Source organism: Cyprinodon variegatus, unplaced genomic scaffold, assembly GCF_000732505.1.
Source record: "Cyprinodon variegatus isolate N-32 unplaced genomic scaffold, C_variegatus-1.0 Scaffold55, whole genome shotgun sequence".
Lineage (NCBI taxonomy): Eukaryota > Metazoa > Chordata > Actinopteri > Cyprinodontiformes > Cyprinodontidae > Cyprinodon > Cyprinodon variegatus.
The window spans coordinates 1,864,334-1,879,622 of record NW_015150508.1 but is presented as its reverse complement, the minus strand read 5'-3'; the positions used below and the strand labels follow the sequence as shown (position 1 = coordinate 1,879,622).

Here is a 15,289-nt window from a genome sequence, read left to right as displayed (position 1 = left end):
GCACTGGTGGTGCCCAGTGTTTGGGGGTGGATGCCCGGGTGGGTTCTGGCATATTCATGGTGGCTGCCAACCCAGTCTCATAGGAAATTGTACCCCCACTACGTTGGTCCACACTGCAAAACGTAGTGGAGGTACATTAATGGCCATTTTTTTGTGGTACGGTTACATTTCTTCTGCCTACACGCTTTCTATTGTTTTACGTCCTAGTCACGTGACTTTCAAGATTCCAGCTGGGAGAAGAAAAAAAACATATATATGGCCAACATTCGCTCATTTTTTTGTGTNTAGATATGCTTTCTGAGGTATTCACAGAATACAGTGAATAGTTTCAAATGAAGCATGGTATCTAAACATAAGAAGTATGTGTTGTGTTTGTTCTAGCAAGCAGGTGAGAGATCAAGGTTTCCATTAGTGAAAGATATATATTTGAAGGACATATCTTTTATCCTCGCTGCAATAATAAGTTATGAACCATCATTGTTATATTTGACTTCTGTCCTTTACCGTCTTCTTTCTCTCTCTGAGATTATTTGAAATGTGAGGTTTGAATTGTAATTCCGGCCACTTGTGTTGAGCGTTCACCTGTCTAATGCTACTGGGTCAGTGCAAATGAAGGAGAGGCAACAAGGAGAGGCGAACAGTACACTGCTAAAATAAATAAATAAAAAAACTAATGTGTAATGTCAGTGAGTCCTGTTCTTTGCTACACGTGGATTATTCCCCATAAAATTTATCTTTATTTCAATATAGATAAGACCTTTTCTATTCAGTACAAATATACATGGATTTAATTATAAGATATGTCTTTTTTTTTCTTCTACTCTTGTGAATCACGAAGTGCAAAATGAGGTTGGATCTGTGAAACCACACCAAGATAACCTCTAGTCCAACAGATTGAAGTTCTTCTAAAGCATTTTCACCATCTGCATTCACTTTTAAATCGGCTATGAAATGCACCTTTGCTGCTTTCCGCAGTACAACTTTTTGTTAGCGGCTGGAACGAGCAAGAAATGTTAAGGTCAGCTTTTAATAAATGTGTGGTTTAAACCTATTGAAACTTGACACAGCTTCATGTAAATGTATACCTCCTGGGGCTTCTAAGCACCCTGCCACAACCACCTCTGTAGGAGAAAGGCCACTGTGCGATTGTCCAAAGTTAGCCTGTATGATAGACAAGTAGTTGCAAGCCCTTGCTCCTTCTGTTTTAAACACTCAAAGGAAAATCTGTTTTGATTAATGTGGCTGAATTGAAACTCAAATGTTTAGCAGTGACATAATCATTGCTCCTACATTGCAAAAGAAGTACAACAATGCTAAAAGAAACTAGGATCCAGGGGTTCTTTCCACATAGGTCATGCAACAAGTTGAAATCTTACCACCACGTTTTTAGGCGCAGTTTTACAAAAATACATGCATCGTGTTAGTATTTGGATATCATTTTAGTCAACAAATATAAGATTGGCTCTTTGTTATTATATTTTATGGCAGGTCTGCAGATGTCAATAAAATAAAAAAATGTGGTGCTCATTTGAGACTTGTCAGCGACTTCCACATCAAATACACTTTGCTTGTTGGCAGGAATGCTGAGTAAAGACTCACGGAAGTCTGGCTGATGCAGTTGGCACCATAGGTTAAAAGAATATAAAATGTGAAAAGAATTTTTTATATGAAGTAATAAATCAGTCCCCAAGTGATACATGTGCACCCGTGCTATTCAAAGCACAAAAAGTAGAAATGTTAGTAAAGATTGCATGTGCCTGTACAGGCACACACACTTTCTCACAATATTATTTCATATAATTTCCCAAACATTTCAGACATTTTTTTTATGTTTTCTTAAAAAAACAGTCTTCAATTAAAATATTTTTTACACTTTTAAAGAATTGGATTATTCTTTACTAAATAAAGTATTTAGATATATTCTCAGGATTTCATTTCAATCCCTTAATGATTCTTTCTCGCAACAGTCTGTCACTTTTAAACAGTTTGCTTTTAGCTGTAGGCATATCAGCAACAGTCAGGTTTCAAATGCTGCAGGAGTCACCCTACTGCTGAAAAAGAGTAGTGGGGGTATTTAAAATCCAGAAAACACAACAGGCAAAAGTTCTTATTAGGTCATTTTATGATGATCTATCATCATGAGGGCTCCCATCTGAGTTTTCTGTCTCCCCTTCAGAAATGGCTTGCATGGGCGCTGTGTAGAGGCGACTGCGTGTACTGTAGCGGCTGCTGTTAGCAACCGGGGGGATCCGGGAACGTCCCTGACGAGATGCAGCCGACATAGGAAGGGTTTTAGGAGTGAAACTCTCTGAGATGGCCCGAGGAAAAATTCCTGGTATCTGGATTGGGTCCAGACCAGAGACTGGAGGCTCCTGTGACATAGAAGTTTGCTCCTCTGGCTGTCTAAAAGGACCTTCCTGAAGGGACTCCCCTGGTGTTTTGGGGGTGATGGGACTCTTCAGAATCTCTGTTGCTGACATGCGATAGCTAGAATCAGACCTGCTACCTTTCTTTAACAAAAGAAGTTTAAACTCCTCATTTGACGTGCTTGATTTTTTAGCACTGCGATAGATGGGGACAGGGCCTCTTTGTGACCCAACAGCATTGGCTAAAGTAACTGGAAAGTTCAGAGGTGGTGCTGGAGGGATAACACCACTGGAAACATTACTGGGAGTTATAGCTGCAGCAGGGCAAAGACGAGACTTCAGGTTTATGTCTCCTGAATCTTTACGGCCCAGAACCTTCCTCTTGGATCTGGATGGAGGGATCATAAAATAATACAAAGTTATATTTACAGAGTGAATAAGCAAACAGTAAAAACAGTCAAAACTCACACTGCAGCAGATGCAGTTAAGAGACGTGTAAGCAAGACACTGACTGCACAATTTACAATACCTGTGTATCATGGCAAATAGGTCTTCCGTTGTACGACTCTTGTTAGGGGATGTGATAATAATATCGTCATCCACTTTGGTGTCCTCCGTCAGGGGAGAAAGTGAGTTGTCACTGGGTGTGGAATCTGCGGAAAACAACACTCCTGTAATTGTTTAAATCTAGTTCTCTGAGACATTACACTTATGAAATGAAATGCCTCTAAACCCTTGGAATACCTAATCCTAATTTATTTATTATGCGAATTTTTTTTTTTTTTTTTACATATCTAAAAAAAAGAATTTCCTGTTGATGTTTAAATGGGATTTTCGAGATCTGCTGCCTATAAAAATCACCTATCTTTTTCTCTAGAAGAACAATGTTTGCGAATACAAAGAACAAAAAAAAAAAAATCACAGAAAAAAAATCAAAGAATTGATGATCATATGTCTAATAAGAGCATGTCTAATAAGAGCACTATTTTTTTTTTTTTTACAAAGGATGAGAAGATATAGTTATAGATCTGGTTACACCATAATATTTAGCATTTTTTTCAAACCATTACAGACTCGAGGCCAGCCTAGTGCATCTTTTATGCTGAGACTTCCTCTGCAATGAGCAGTACACAAACAAATCAGTTTGATGGAGTTTAATAGCTTACCTTTGCTAAAGTAATCCTCAGTATCAGGAGTGGTGGAGTCATCTTTGCTTTCCTGGAGTGGGTGCTGATGGGCACTTCGGGTAGCACCTGATTTTATTTCCTTCTCCTCTTTCTGCATTTCTTGTCCTTTTCTGGCATCGCTGATTGAGTAAGGATGCGATGTCTCGGTTGTGTTACCAGGCACTTTAACAGGACTAGCCCATGGCCCTGAGTTTAGATGGGATCCTCCAGCAAATTCATATGCTGGGGGAGGAGGGTGGTCTGATCGAATTCCTCCTTTGGAACATGCAGCTCTGTGTAGTTCTTTCACCTGCTCTTCCTCCTCATCTTCCTCCTCTTCATCATCTTCATCATCATCCTGGGAGAAAGAGCGCTCCCCCAAAACTCTAAACTCTGAACGAGCATTTGCTGAGTGGGTGAGCCCTCTGAATTCTGCGTGTGAGTGAATATGTGTGTGAAGATCAACAGGGGAAGGGTGTGGAGCACGTGGAACTGGCCTATGCAGGGGTGAACTGTCTTCAGAGAGGTCTGATGAAGGGTCCATCCTTGTTCTGAAGGCAGTCATAGCCCAAAATGTTCCTGGCCCATAACGATCCTGCCTTAGAAGCAGACTTTCATAGGATGGAGGTCCATCAGGATGGCGACCAGGTGGAGGCGGCTGTGGACGTTCAGGAGAGGAGATATGGTCATGACATGGGGGTCTTGGAGGTGGTCTTCGAGGAGGAAGTGGCCTGGTATTAACAGGTGGAGGAGCTAGAGTAGAGCCACTGGGAGGACATTTTGGCCTTGTTACAGTCTCAGCTCCATTTGCTGTGTCCTGGTATGTTATGGAAGTACTCTGTGGCTCAGCAAATTGGCTTACTGGATGAAGCTGCACAGAACGAATTGTAGATGGAGTTACTGGCAAAACATTTGAGCTTGGGTTTGATAAAGCAGAGCTTGAACTTGTTGGTGGGTTGGTATTAGTTACTTCAGGGACTGATGTTTTTGGTCCACCAGATAAGACATTTGCAACTCTGTGTTTGCTATGGTGTAAGGTGTGCATGTGGTATGCTCGGTGAGATAATGTGTGTCTCACATAGCCTCCATGTAGAACATTCAGATCAAGTTGTGAGGGTGGAGGTGGAAAGTCTGGATCTCTCTTATTACAAAATGAAATGGAAGCTCCATCTCTAGGAAATTGTTGTAAGGAAGAGAGAGATGACTTCCTTTCTGGCACTTTAGGCTTTCTCTTGCCAGCTGAAGGGGACAGTGGTCCTGGGAAGAATGCTGCTGATGATGAGGGTAAAGTTGATGTTGGGGTTTCAGACTGACTGGAATAACCGCTCGATGGTGAAGCTAGGCTAGCCAATTTTTCAGGTGACCCAAGCTTATAGTCCCCAGAGGGGAGAGATGGGCTGCTTTGCTTGGATTCAAGAGTCTGGGCAACAGCCTGGGGAGGTGTCTCTGTGGAAGAGGAAGAGCTGTCTGGTGACTTCATACAATCCATAATGGTGGTGCCTGTGGCTGTGCTTGAGTTCGACATTGATGCGTACTCTCCATTGTTAGACTTTAGATCACTGTTGTGAAGCCACAGGTCTGCATAGTCAGATTGCACAGCACCCTCATCCTTAAATGAATGTGTATCTGCAGAGCTGAAGGACATTGGCTCTACTACGTCCATGGCTCCCCCCAGTCCCATGCCCCAAGTTCCCAAAGACTCAGAAACTAGACAAGATGACTGTAATGGTTCTGGGGCTACTCCAATTTCCAGGTCCAGTTCCAACTTCATATCTGTGGAAGACGAGGTAAGTTCTTGCTCATTAACGATCTTTGGTTGATCCTTATCTGTTTGTGTGTCTGTTCCAACATCAACACTAATACTGGCTTCCTTTAGTGAGGAGGTTCGCTTTGGCGGCGGAGGTTTGACTTTTGATTTTCTTAAAGGACGAAAAGTTCTCCCTAAAGTCATAGTGCCTGTTTTTAACTCAAGTGATGATTGAGGATAACTGCCGCGGGATAATCGAGTTTCCAAAGTGTTGGACTGATGAGAGTCAGGCCCTAGGTCTGCATAGTTACAGGTGTATTCTTTGTAAGTTTGATTATATTCCCCAAAGTTTACAGAGGATGAGAAGTAACCCTCTCTATCAGATGGGTAATGAGAGTCAGGCTCTTTTTCAGTATTGTTTTTCTGTTTATTAAAACATGTTTGATCATTAAGGCCTTCTTTTGAGCTGTATTCTTGAGGAAATCTGTGGCTGTCACTCAGCTTTTGAGTGTGTTCCAGGTCTTGGTCTGCATCGGTCTGGTCTTGGTCAGGGAGGTACGCCCACTCCCCTTCACTGGCTGTGCTGACCCCTGCATCATCAAGCTGGTCTGTGGCTGATGATGTAAAAGAGCTTGATCTGTGGCCTTGACTCTGGGGCCTGAGGTCAGAGTGGTAGGAAGGATCGAGGGAAAATCCCTCATCGATAGCATTGGCAGCTGTGTTAAGTGATAGCTCTGAATCACAGTGAGAAGAGCCTGTTAGGGGTGGAGATGAAGGTGGGGGGATGGTTTCAGATGTCTGTGAGGGGCACGTGGAGCTGGAGCCACTCCAGTTACCACTTGATGACTGGTGGTCTTCCTTGTGATCCACGTGGCTGCCTAGAACTCCTGTAGTAGACACTGAGTGAATAGGACTACTAAAAGTATCAGAACTGGATGAGATTTCACAGCTACCCATGTCAGCCTTGCGGGGCAAGCGAGAACGACCCCTCTCCATCCAACTGGGCTCTGGACTTCCACCTCCTCCACCCACTCTGTCTCTTTCAGTAGACCTCTGTAGTCTTTTTAGACTTCCAAGTTGCAGTGGCTCAGGGGCTGCCTGATCATCCGTGCTCTCTTCTTCATCCTTCATCATCATCATCTTCATTCTGGGGCTTGGTCCTGATGGAATGAAGTCCTCACCTTCGTAAGGTGACAATTCTTCATCTTCATCATCATCATCATAGTTGTCATCATCGTCTTCATCACTGTCCATCAGACGTCCACCCTCTCTTGGAAGGCTACGTGAACGCAACCGCCCACCATGGCTGGAGGACGGGATGTATGGGAAGTCAGACTGGTCTCCCAGGGATGAAATGTTACCCGTGGAGTGGGACAAAGAGGCAGGGATACCTTGATGGTTACGCTGAGCTCTAATGCGCCTTCGGGAGGGAGCAGCTGTGCCTAAAAGGCAGAATGAAATGAGATAATAACAGGGAGATAATTTAATACTGTCTAAGTTTATAGATATAGGTTGAACGTGAATGTAAATATGCATTTTTGGTATTCTACCAAAGCAATGGCCATAAACCTTTAAGGATCAAATCAAACAATTTCCTACTAATTTGTTCAGCTAAGGCATCTGTTTCTAATTTAGTTTTATAAACTGCAGCCTCACTCTCTATAACACCAAATGATCTGAAACATACATGCTATAAGGAAATCATCTGTCTGGCAGCCAGAGTCACGAGTGTGGTGGAGACGCCCACTAATTGAGAGGTCCTCTTGACAAAGAGAAAGCTGATGTGAATTGGCATGGATGATCACTGTGCGCTCTCTTGCCACAGGTGATTCATCTGAGTCTGAAATTAAATAAAATGAAGAATATTGACATTTTTTCAGAATGAGTCTTATTGATCCTAATGTCAACCTATATATATATATATATATATATATATATATATCTGCATTAACATACCCATGTCATGTTGTACCCGTTTGGGTATTCCTGTGATAGTCTTTCTCCTCCTCAGCTTCCTCCTTCTCTGAAGAACCGACTGGGAGTGAACTAGTGAGCAACGGGCACTGGCCTCTCTGTCAAACCCGACTCCTGCTTTGACGACAGAGAAGCCAGTAGACATTTAAAATTCTGAAGAGGGTAACATGAGTTGCAACAAAGGAAAATTTGAATCCAGCTATACATTTTCATGTATGACTATGTATCCAGAAGGTTTACTAGAACAGAAAATATATTTATTGATATAAATAATTTATGCAATCTCTGGCTATCTACATCTATACACTAACCTTCATGAGATAACTACTCACCCCAACACAACTGCTTTTATTAGATACTGTATCTCCAGAATTGTTAGTGGGGTGAATGGAAAGACTTGCTTTTAGTCTTGACCACAACACCAATGAAAACTTGTATTACAAGCTAGGCCTGGGCGATAAACTAAATATATATATTGTTACTGTTATTCACTCTGATAACAATTTTCCCATGCCGGTAAAATAAATAAATGTAATTTTGCTGTTTTGCCTGTATGCGCTTATAGCTGGTATTTCCTTTCCCTTTAAGACACCTCAGCATGAATGTAATTACATGGCTCCACCAATTCAGTCAGAAGCGTAAACAAAGAGGAGTATTAGCCCAGTGAAGAAGTGTCTAACACAGCTATAAATGAAATTACATCAGTTAATCCTGTGGAGCCAAGTGAGAGCAGAGATGAAGCTGGGTGCGCAGAGAAGTTGAGAGCGCATTGTCAGAGTTAACGGGGTAGACCGGTTTGAGTGAAGGTGTGCGAGTTTAAACGATGCACATTGTTCTCAATGCACGTTCAGTTTGGTTGCACCAAAATGACGCCATAGATATTGAGCAAAAGTACAGGAAATGCAAAGTTTGTCTGAAAACTATCGGGTTTACCTAAAGTAACACATCCAACCTCCACCACATACAGCACAAACACTCTGTTGAGCTCAAAGGTTTGTAAAAGGCTGCATTATTTTTGTGCAAAAATGTTTGCAAGAGAGGTAACATTTTTCTCCTGTTCAAGGAGACATTGTTGAATGTTTAAACCTGAATGGGTACGAAACTTTACTATTTGATTGAAAGTAACATGTAACATATTGTCCAGCCCTAGTGCAAGCTTAAGAGTGTGGTTCATGCCAGAGTGACCGATGCAATTACACTGCCTGACTTGCAGCAAATGCTGAGTGGGATTTCCTTACTCAGCAGTGTATGACCAAGCCTTACCAAAATGAGGGGGAGCTGACAGGCTGCCTTTGGTATTTACATTTTTTCAAGCTTTTGTCTGTTTAATAAATAAATTGTTAAACTTCTAACATGTCTTGCTAATTTAAACTTCAACCCTCCATTCAAAGCAAAAAAAACAAACAATTCTTGGCAGAATCAAATGTTTGGGACTGGCAGAGGAGGTTTTTGCAAGTTTTTGAGCACAGCCTAGATTTTCAACTCCACTGTCAACCCACAAATGCATATTCCTAAGAAATGGTGCAACATTTAAAATGAAATGAATAGGCCTATGTTTTATTGTCAAGATGTATTGTAATTAAGAAATACTTGACCAAGCTCCACTTACTTTCAGTGGTGAGTTTAGTTCTATGGTTCTATGGTTAAGATCCTATGTGTCTTTGTATATTTTTTGGTCTTTGTATATTTTTTATTTCCTGCAATTTCCTCTTTTTAAGCATCAGTTTTAAACATTTGCCTAGTTATACATAGATTCCTTAAATGATTTACAGAAGTCTGGATCAGTTTTACTCAAATTTCTCTGTTAAGTTTACCTGTAACATTTATGGGGATAATGCAAGAGGACACAGCTTGAGAATCGTCATTTGCCTTCTGATCTGATGGCGGGATGTTTTCCTTTGAACAGTTTGTTTGTTTATCTTGGGCTGAGGGAGTACTGTGGGTTAAGGCCTTGGCTGTTTGGCCTCCAGTGACCTCAGCCCTTTCTCTGTTCTCTGTCGATGTAGCCTAGAAGAGACATATAAAGCATTACATGTGTTGTAGATTTGAGAGACTTGAATGTGGACCTTTTTACATTTTGAGAAGATGAGAAAAAAGATGAAAACAAAACAAATATTCTGGATACCTTTCTATTCCATGGAATGAAGATGCAACCTTCAATAGTGTCAAGTGAGTAAAAGCACTCAAACTATGAACACAAAATACAACAACAAATAAAATTGAATAAAAGCAAAACCATGAGTCACAAAAAAGCTAAAAATAATGTAAGCAAATCAAATTATTTAAGAAAATTAAGAAGTGAAAAATGAATAACATACAATCCTAATCTTTTAAAGTGGATTTATTAAGCATCTTTTTTTTTTACCTTCCTTTCGATTGTTTTCATATCTTCCTCTCTAACAGGTTTCTCTTGTAGCTTAAACAAAAAGAAATAAAATATAAATATTGCCTCTTAATTTGCAAACATTAGAAAAATAGGCAAATAATGACTGTAACAATGACTGCACTTACCTTTCTCTCTGTAGTTTGCATCTCTGTTTCTTTCACACTCCTCTCCTATGGGACATTCAGAATGGATATCAGTGTTAAAAATGGAATACCTAAACTTCACTGATTTAAATAAACCCAATTCTAGTACAACCACACTAAAAGTTACCCACAAAAGGTTTAACCTCAGCTGTTCATTATGAATCACCAATCAGTAACACCAATGAGACAGCATAAAGCCCAATGTTTGTTTCTGTTGGTGAAACAGTCCTGTTAGATTTGTGTTGCTATGTTGATTTGTTTCAGTGTAAAGCTACGATTGTGGCATGTGGGCTAATTGTTGGAGTTGGAGTGCACCTAGTGGTCAAATTTTGCTTCTTTACCAAAAATGCTCACTGGATTGGAAGGGAAAATAACATAATTTGTATTAAAAAAAGAAAAAGCTGGTACAAACACGAACCTTTCGTGGTTGATACTCCAGTTCTCGTTCCCTCTCTGCTCTCTCTTGCTGTAAAGCAACATTAGAAACAAGGGTCAATTTGATTAAAACAGGTATTATATTATGTCATTAAAGCAGTGAATATGATCAAGGACATCATAGTTTTTGGGAATCAAAATGCACAGCAATAGTTGTCAGAAGGTGTAATGCTAAAATTCCTCTAGCACCTCCACTTGTGATATATAGACCTTGTTTTGCCATGTTACTCTGGACTAAAGCAGTACCAAGACCCTTTCAAATTTAGTGCTCTTGTCTTATTCTTATTTATTTCAGTTTGGAAAATGAAATTCAAATTATTTTTATCTGAATTTGATACAAATTTACAACGAGAAAGACTTTGTATTTAATTGTTTGTATTTTAAAATATAAGCTAAATAATGTATATTGACTCAACATTGACTCAACATTTAAAATTAAAATTTGCACTGACTAACATTGTTTTTTTCTCTAGGTTTTTTTTCCCTTTTGTGTTTAAGGTATCCAGAGGCCAGTTATTTCTGTGTTCTGGGAAAGATATAAAGCAGCTGCTATAGAAAGTACTCCCAATGATTCCGGGTTTAGCTGGTTGTCCATATATAAAACTACTGCTCTTTATACTCTATATACTATTTTTATATTATGGAAAATACATATAGCTCGCTGCTTTTGCATTTAGCCTTCATGTCTCCTAGTCCTTTAAACTGGTCTGTTTCTGTTTGTCAAAAGGGAGTTTGTACTAGCAGCTGTTATCACATCCTCGCTTATACAGAGAAATTGGTTAACACAACACTAAGGGCAGGATATTATTAGATTGTTTTTTTTATTAACTGATTTTGAAAAATCATCTTAATTGTACCTATTGTATTTTAAGTTTTATTAAATTTACTGGAGGTGGTTGGTTAAGACTCTGGATTAGATTGTGTTTATGAAAATCATTGATTAAGGGTATAGTGGAGGATGTTCTTTTTCCGGGTGGATCATTTAATAAGTGGTCCTTCTAATTGTCAATCATTCTGGTGATATGTTTATGGAAGGCCGTCTTACGTGCTTGTCTCCATTTTCACTTATGGTGGTGAGTCTGACATAGTGAAAAAATTGCATATCTTCTTTAGGGAAAATAAGTTTGCATGAGCAAACAGCAACTTTTGAACAGAGCCTGCATGAAGAGAAATGGGCTTGTGCATGCTCTCGCATACATTTAATAGGCGTTTAATCTTTTTAAAATGGTGAAGGCTTTCCAAAAAAATTGTGAAAATCCTCCATTATGCCTTTAACATAAAACTGAGACCAAATTCATATATAACTACAATGGGACCTGCTTGTCAAGGAAAGCCTCTCAAATAACATCCGATGTAAATCTGCTTTACATCAAAAGAAACAACTTATACTGAGATAAAAACTTCCAGGTTGGGATGTCTGTAAAATCCTTGCCTATGAATGTAATAAATACCAAAGGCCTCTACTAGGTTCTATTTGTTCTATGTAAAATTCTGACCGCTCGTGCAAGCCGACTTCTCTGTTGCCGGCGGATGCTGTGCGGTGAGGGAAACGTAGGCATGGGTGGGGCCACGGAGATGGAGATGGTCACCCTGTTTCTCTCCCGGCTTGAGGAAAGCTGATGTTGTTGTTCTTCTGTGGATCCAAACACATACAGGAAAACTGACCATCTGTAGATAAAAAGCACCAGCTATATCGTTGCTTTGCACCAGTCGTGTTCTTACCTTGATGCAGAGCTCTCAGACTCAGCTGAGCATTTCTGTGAAGCTCCTCCAAACACGGCGGTCTGGTAAGGGGGTGAAACACATTGTGTTGCTGGTGCCATGGGGCCTGATAGTGCACGGACAGCTTACTCTCTATATCCAGGTTCGACACCGCTAAACGGAGAAAAAAAGGGCACAGACCACAGATAGGACTCATTAAAGGTGAATACTGACACAATAGATCACGGCCTCTTATTACCTGATATAATGCCTGAGATTATTTTAATATTATCTATAATTATTCTCTCTCTTTATTTTTTAATTGGTTTATCCCTTAACATCTGAATCTTTTATTTAAAGAAATAAATGTCCCTTTATTTTTTTGCCTTAAACATCTATTACATTATGTTTGCCCTTATAAGGTAATAATGAGCCATTATTAAGCCCTTTATATGTACATTTTTTAAATATAATTGTCTTTTCACAATAAAAATAAAAGGAGAGAGTTTCAAAGGATCTATCAGTGTCATCTTCAGAGAAAATAGATCATTCCTGTGTCTAGAAAAAGCCAACCATGTAACCACTCTGACAGTGATACTGTGTAAACACTAGGGGCTGTATGGTACACCCAAAAAGCAAAATAAATTATTTTTAACCAAAACTGCAATTGAGATCTTAGTTAGATTTTTCTCTTCTCTATTTACAAGCATCTACATATTAAGGCTAAATTCTTTTATGGTTCTATGGACCCACTGCTCTCTTTTTATTGTGCACTTTTACTATTGCATGGAACAGGGCTTACTTCTACCATGGGGAACTGATCTGAGAGCTCACTGCAATTTTTTTTCCCCCTCTGTGGGGCTGTTGACCAAAGCACCTCTGCAATTACAAAATGTATTTATTTCTATTGCGGTTATATTGCAAATACATTTGCAATTGCGCAGATTGAGTGAACACCCACAGAAAACATAACTCAAAACTTATTTTGAATACTGTAAAGTAACCTTTGACCGACTCAACAAATTACATCAACAAGGCAAAGCTTTAGGTTATTACTTTAAGACCACTGCACCATTACCGGTATCGGGCAGGGGCCCAATCTAGCACTAAAATGGTGGTATCGGTATCAGCAAGTACCAGCAAATAGGGCACCAATACTATTTTGAGAGCCAAAAGTTTAATCAACTAATGTCACCCATTCTAGGTAGGCAATAAAAAGCTATACTGTATTCACTTTGTATTTAATCTTTTCCTGCTTCACAAAGGTAGGCAGCAGCTTGACAAACCATGATGGCAATTATTTTACATCCAAACACGTAGCTTGCAGTTCTTCATATATACACACACACACATCAATTTCAAACAGATGGTATCAGGTATCGGTATTGTATCGGCCAATACTGCACAGCCAGGTAGCGGGTATCGGTACAGGTATCGGCCAATACTGCACACCCAGGTATCGGGTATCGTTTAGGGGCCAAAAAATGGCATTGGCACAACACTATTTAAGACAATGATATTTGGAATATGACGTCTTAACTTCTGATTTTTTGCAGATGTGGAACATGCCTTCACTTCCCCCAAATGATTATATTGAATATTAGACATTTCCAAAAGTGATCATTTCTCCATCAAAAGCAAATTAAATACTGAAGTGACTTATAATGTCACTGTTCCTCTAAAGTAACCGAAACTTCTGCCTAGCAACAGTATATGTATCTTCTCTTTTCTATACTTTTTATAATTTAAACTTTCATGTAGGCTACTGTCATTGGCTTGTCTCTACTCACCCTATAAGCAAATAAGATGGAAGAGAAATCTTCAAACACATATCATGAAGGAATAATCAATTGTGCCTATATAGCCCAAGTGTAATAAAATGACTCAAAATAAGCGCTTTGTAATTCGCTTTTACCTGTGAAAAACTGTGCTTTATTATAACAGACACATGCAAGTCTTCTAAATTAGAACATAATACAACATAATGTTGTTTTTCAGTATTTATTTATTTTTGGTCCAAATAAAGGTTGCAGCAATATTTGGCACCAGAAGGTGGCAGCTAAATCCACCCATAACACCCAAACATCCATAAGACTGTTAACCTCTCTGTCCCACACATTTGGTTATTACCAAAATAAATTATTATAAGTAAACAAAAGCCCCTCAGCCACCTTGAAAGGCAGATGCATAATAGTCTCCATGGTAGGAAGAGGAGGAAGAGATGGACTGTGATTATCTATCCCTCTTATCTTCTCTCAAAACTCATCTGGCTTTATTTATGAGTCCTGTCTCCCCTCTTTTAACCTGATATTCAACATGTAATTGTGTCCTTGAAAGCCACATTGCAAATCAGTAGCCAAGCAACCTTTCATTGCTCATCAAGGCTTTTATTTGCTGCCAATTAAATCACTGAGCTCACATCAACAGCTTTGGGTTGATTGAAACTACAAGGTTAGAGCGGTTCATTTACAAAACATAAACAGTTACACAGCTTCCTGCCCTAAAGAGGGTCATGTTCCTTTAATATTACATTCAGTTTAGTATAAATACAACAAGGTAAAGCAGTAGATGGTAGCTTGAAGATATTGTTTCCTTTTCAAAACTGTCATATTCAGGTAAAATTAAAGTTTAATTTTAGATTTGTTAGAATAAATTTATCAAAAGAAGTTTTAAAATTTCTTTTACAATTTACCATACCTCTAAAAATGGTTGATTCCTTTGACATCTTCTCCACATTCATTTGTTAGCAAGATTAAAAGAATATTAAGCACATATTCCCAGACATTAATTTATTTTTATGTTGCAGATTCTTTTTTTTTTTTTAGTTTTAATGTTGCTGAAGATTTTTATCGTTGTAGCTTTTTTTAAATCCTGAAATATAAGGTGTGGATTTAGCAGAAGTTTGGAAAAATAGCTTTAAATTCCAACTTTACACTAATAGTAAGGATTAAGAACTCATTTAAGTGTTCTAAGATACTATATATGTCTATTAAATATTTAACAGGTTTCTTTGTAACTAGTACCATGGTGCTAAAAAGCAGGTCACAGAAAGATTCAAAGAATAAATCTTATAAACATTGGCAAAAACAGTAAAGCTTATTCATAACTCTGTATGATCTGCACTTCAGCAACTGTGTTGCACTTAATATTCGTAAAAGACACAAGTGACCACAGAATTAAGCTGTTAAATTTCTACCTATCATCTTATTGCTTATTTTTTCTCCAACTGTTTCCCCCATCGTTGTGTCTGTGGATGCAGTGTCAGCAGCTTTCACTGTCATCATTAAGATATACTCAGAGCTCCAGCAGAGGCACACAAAGAAATTCAGGGACTTAAAAAAAACATTATTAAGACGATAAAATATAAGAAA

General features: G+C 39.0%; 1 protein-coding gene across 5 annotated transcripts in view; it reads right to left on the bottom strand.

Moving 5' to 3' along the window:
* Positions 1-297: 297 nt before the first annotated feature.
* Positions 298-15,289, bottom strand: part of LOC107082498 (Nance-Horan syndrome protein-like) — a 70,752-nt gene continuing 55,760 nt past the window's right edge. Inside the window, exons 2-13 of one of the 5 annotated variants that reach the window (XM_015371211.1) lie at positions 11,940-12,092; positions 11,714-11,850; positions 10,201-10,248; positions 9,765-9,809; positions 9,619-9,669; positions 9,379-9,441; positions 9,068-9,260; positions 7,236-7,370; positions 6,967-7,119; positions 3,533-6,721; positions 2,896-3,019; positions 298-2,754 (exon numbers count right to left, since the gene is read on the bottom strand). In XM_015371211.1, the coding sequence (XP_015226697.1) occupies positions 2,121-2,754; positions 2,896-3,019; positions 3,533-6,721; positions 6,967-7,119; positions 7,236-7,370; positions 9,068-9,260; positions 9,379-9,441; positions 9,619-9,669; positions 9,765-9,809; positions 10,201-10,248; positions 11,714-11,850; positions 11,940-12,092 (4,925 nt within the window). In that variant the 3' untranslated portion in view covers positions 298-2,120. The remainder of the gene's footprint in view (positions 2,755-2,895; positions 3,020-3,532; positions 6,722-6,966; positions 7,120-7,235; positions 7,371-9,067; positions 9,261-9,378; positions 9,442-9,618; positions 9,670-9,764; positions 9,810-10,200; positions 10,249-11,713; positions 11,851-11,939; positions 12,093-15,289) is intronic. The other 4 variants (XM_015371212.1, XM_015371215.1, XM_015371213.1 and 1 more) reach the window with 4 other exon arrangements.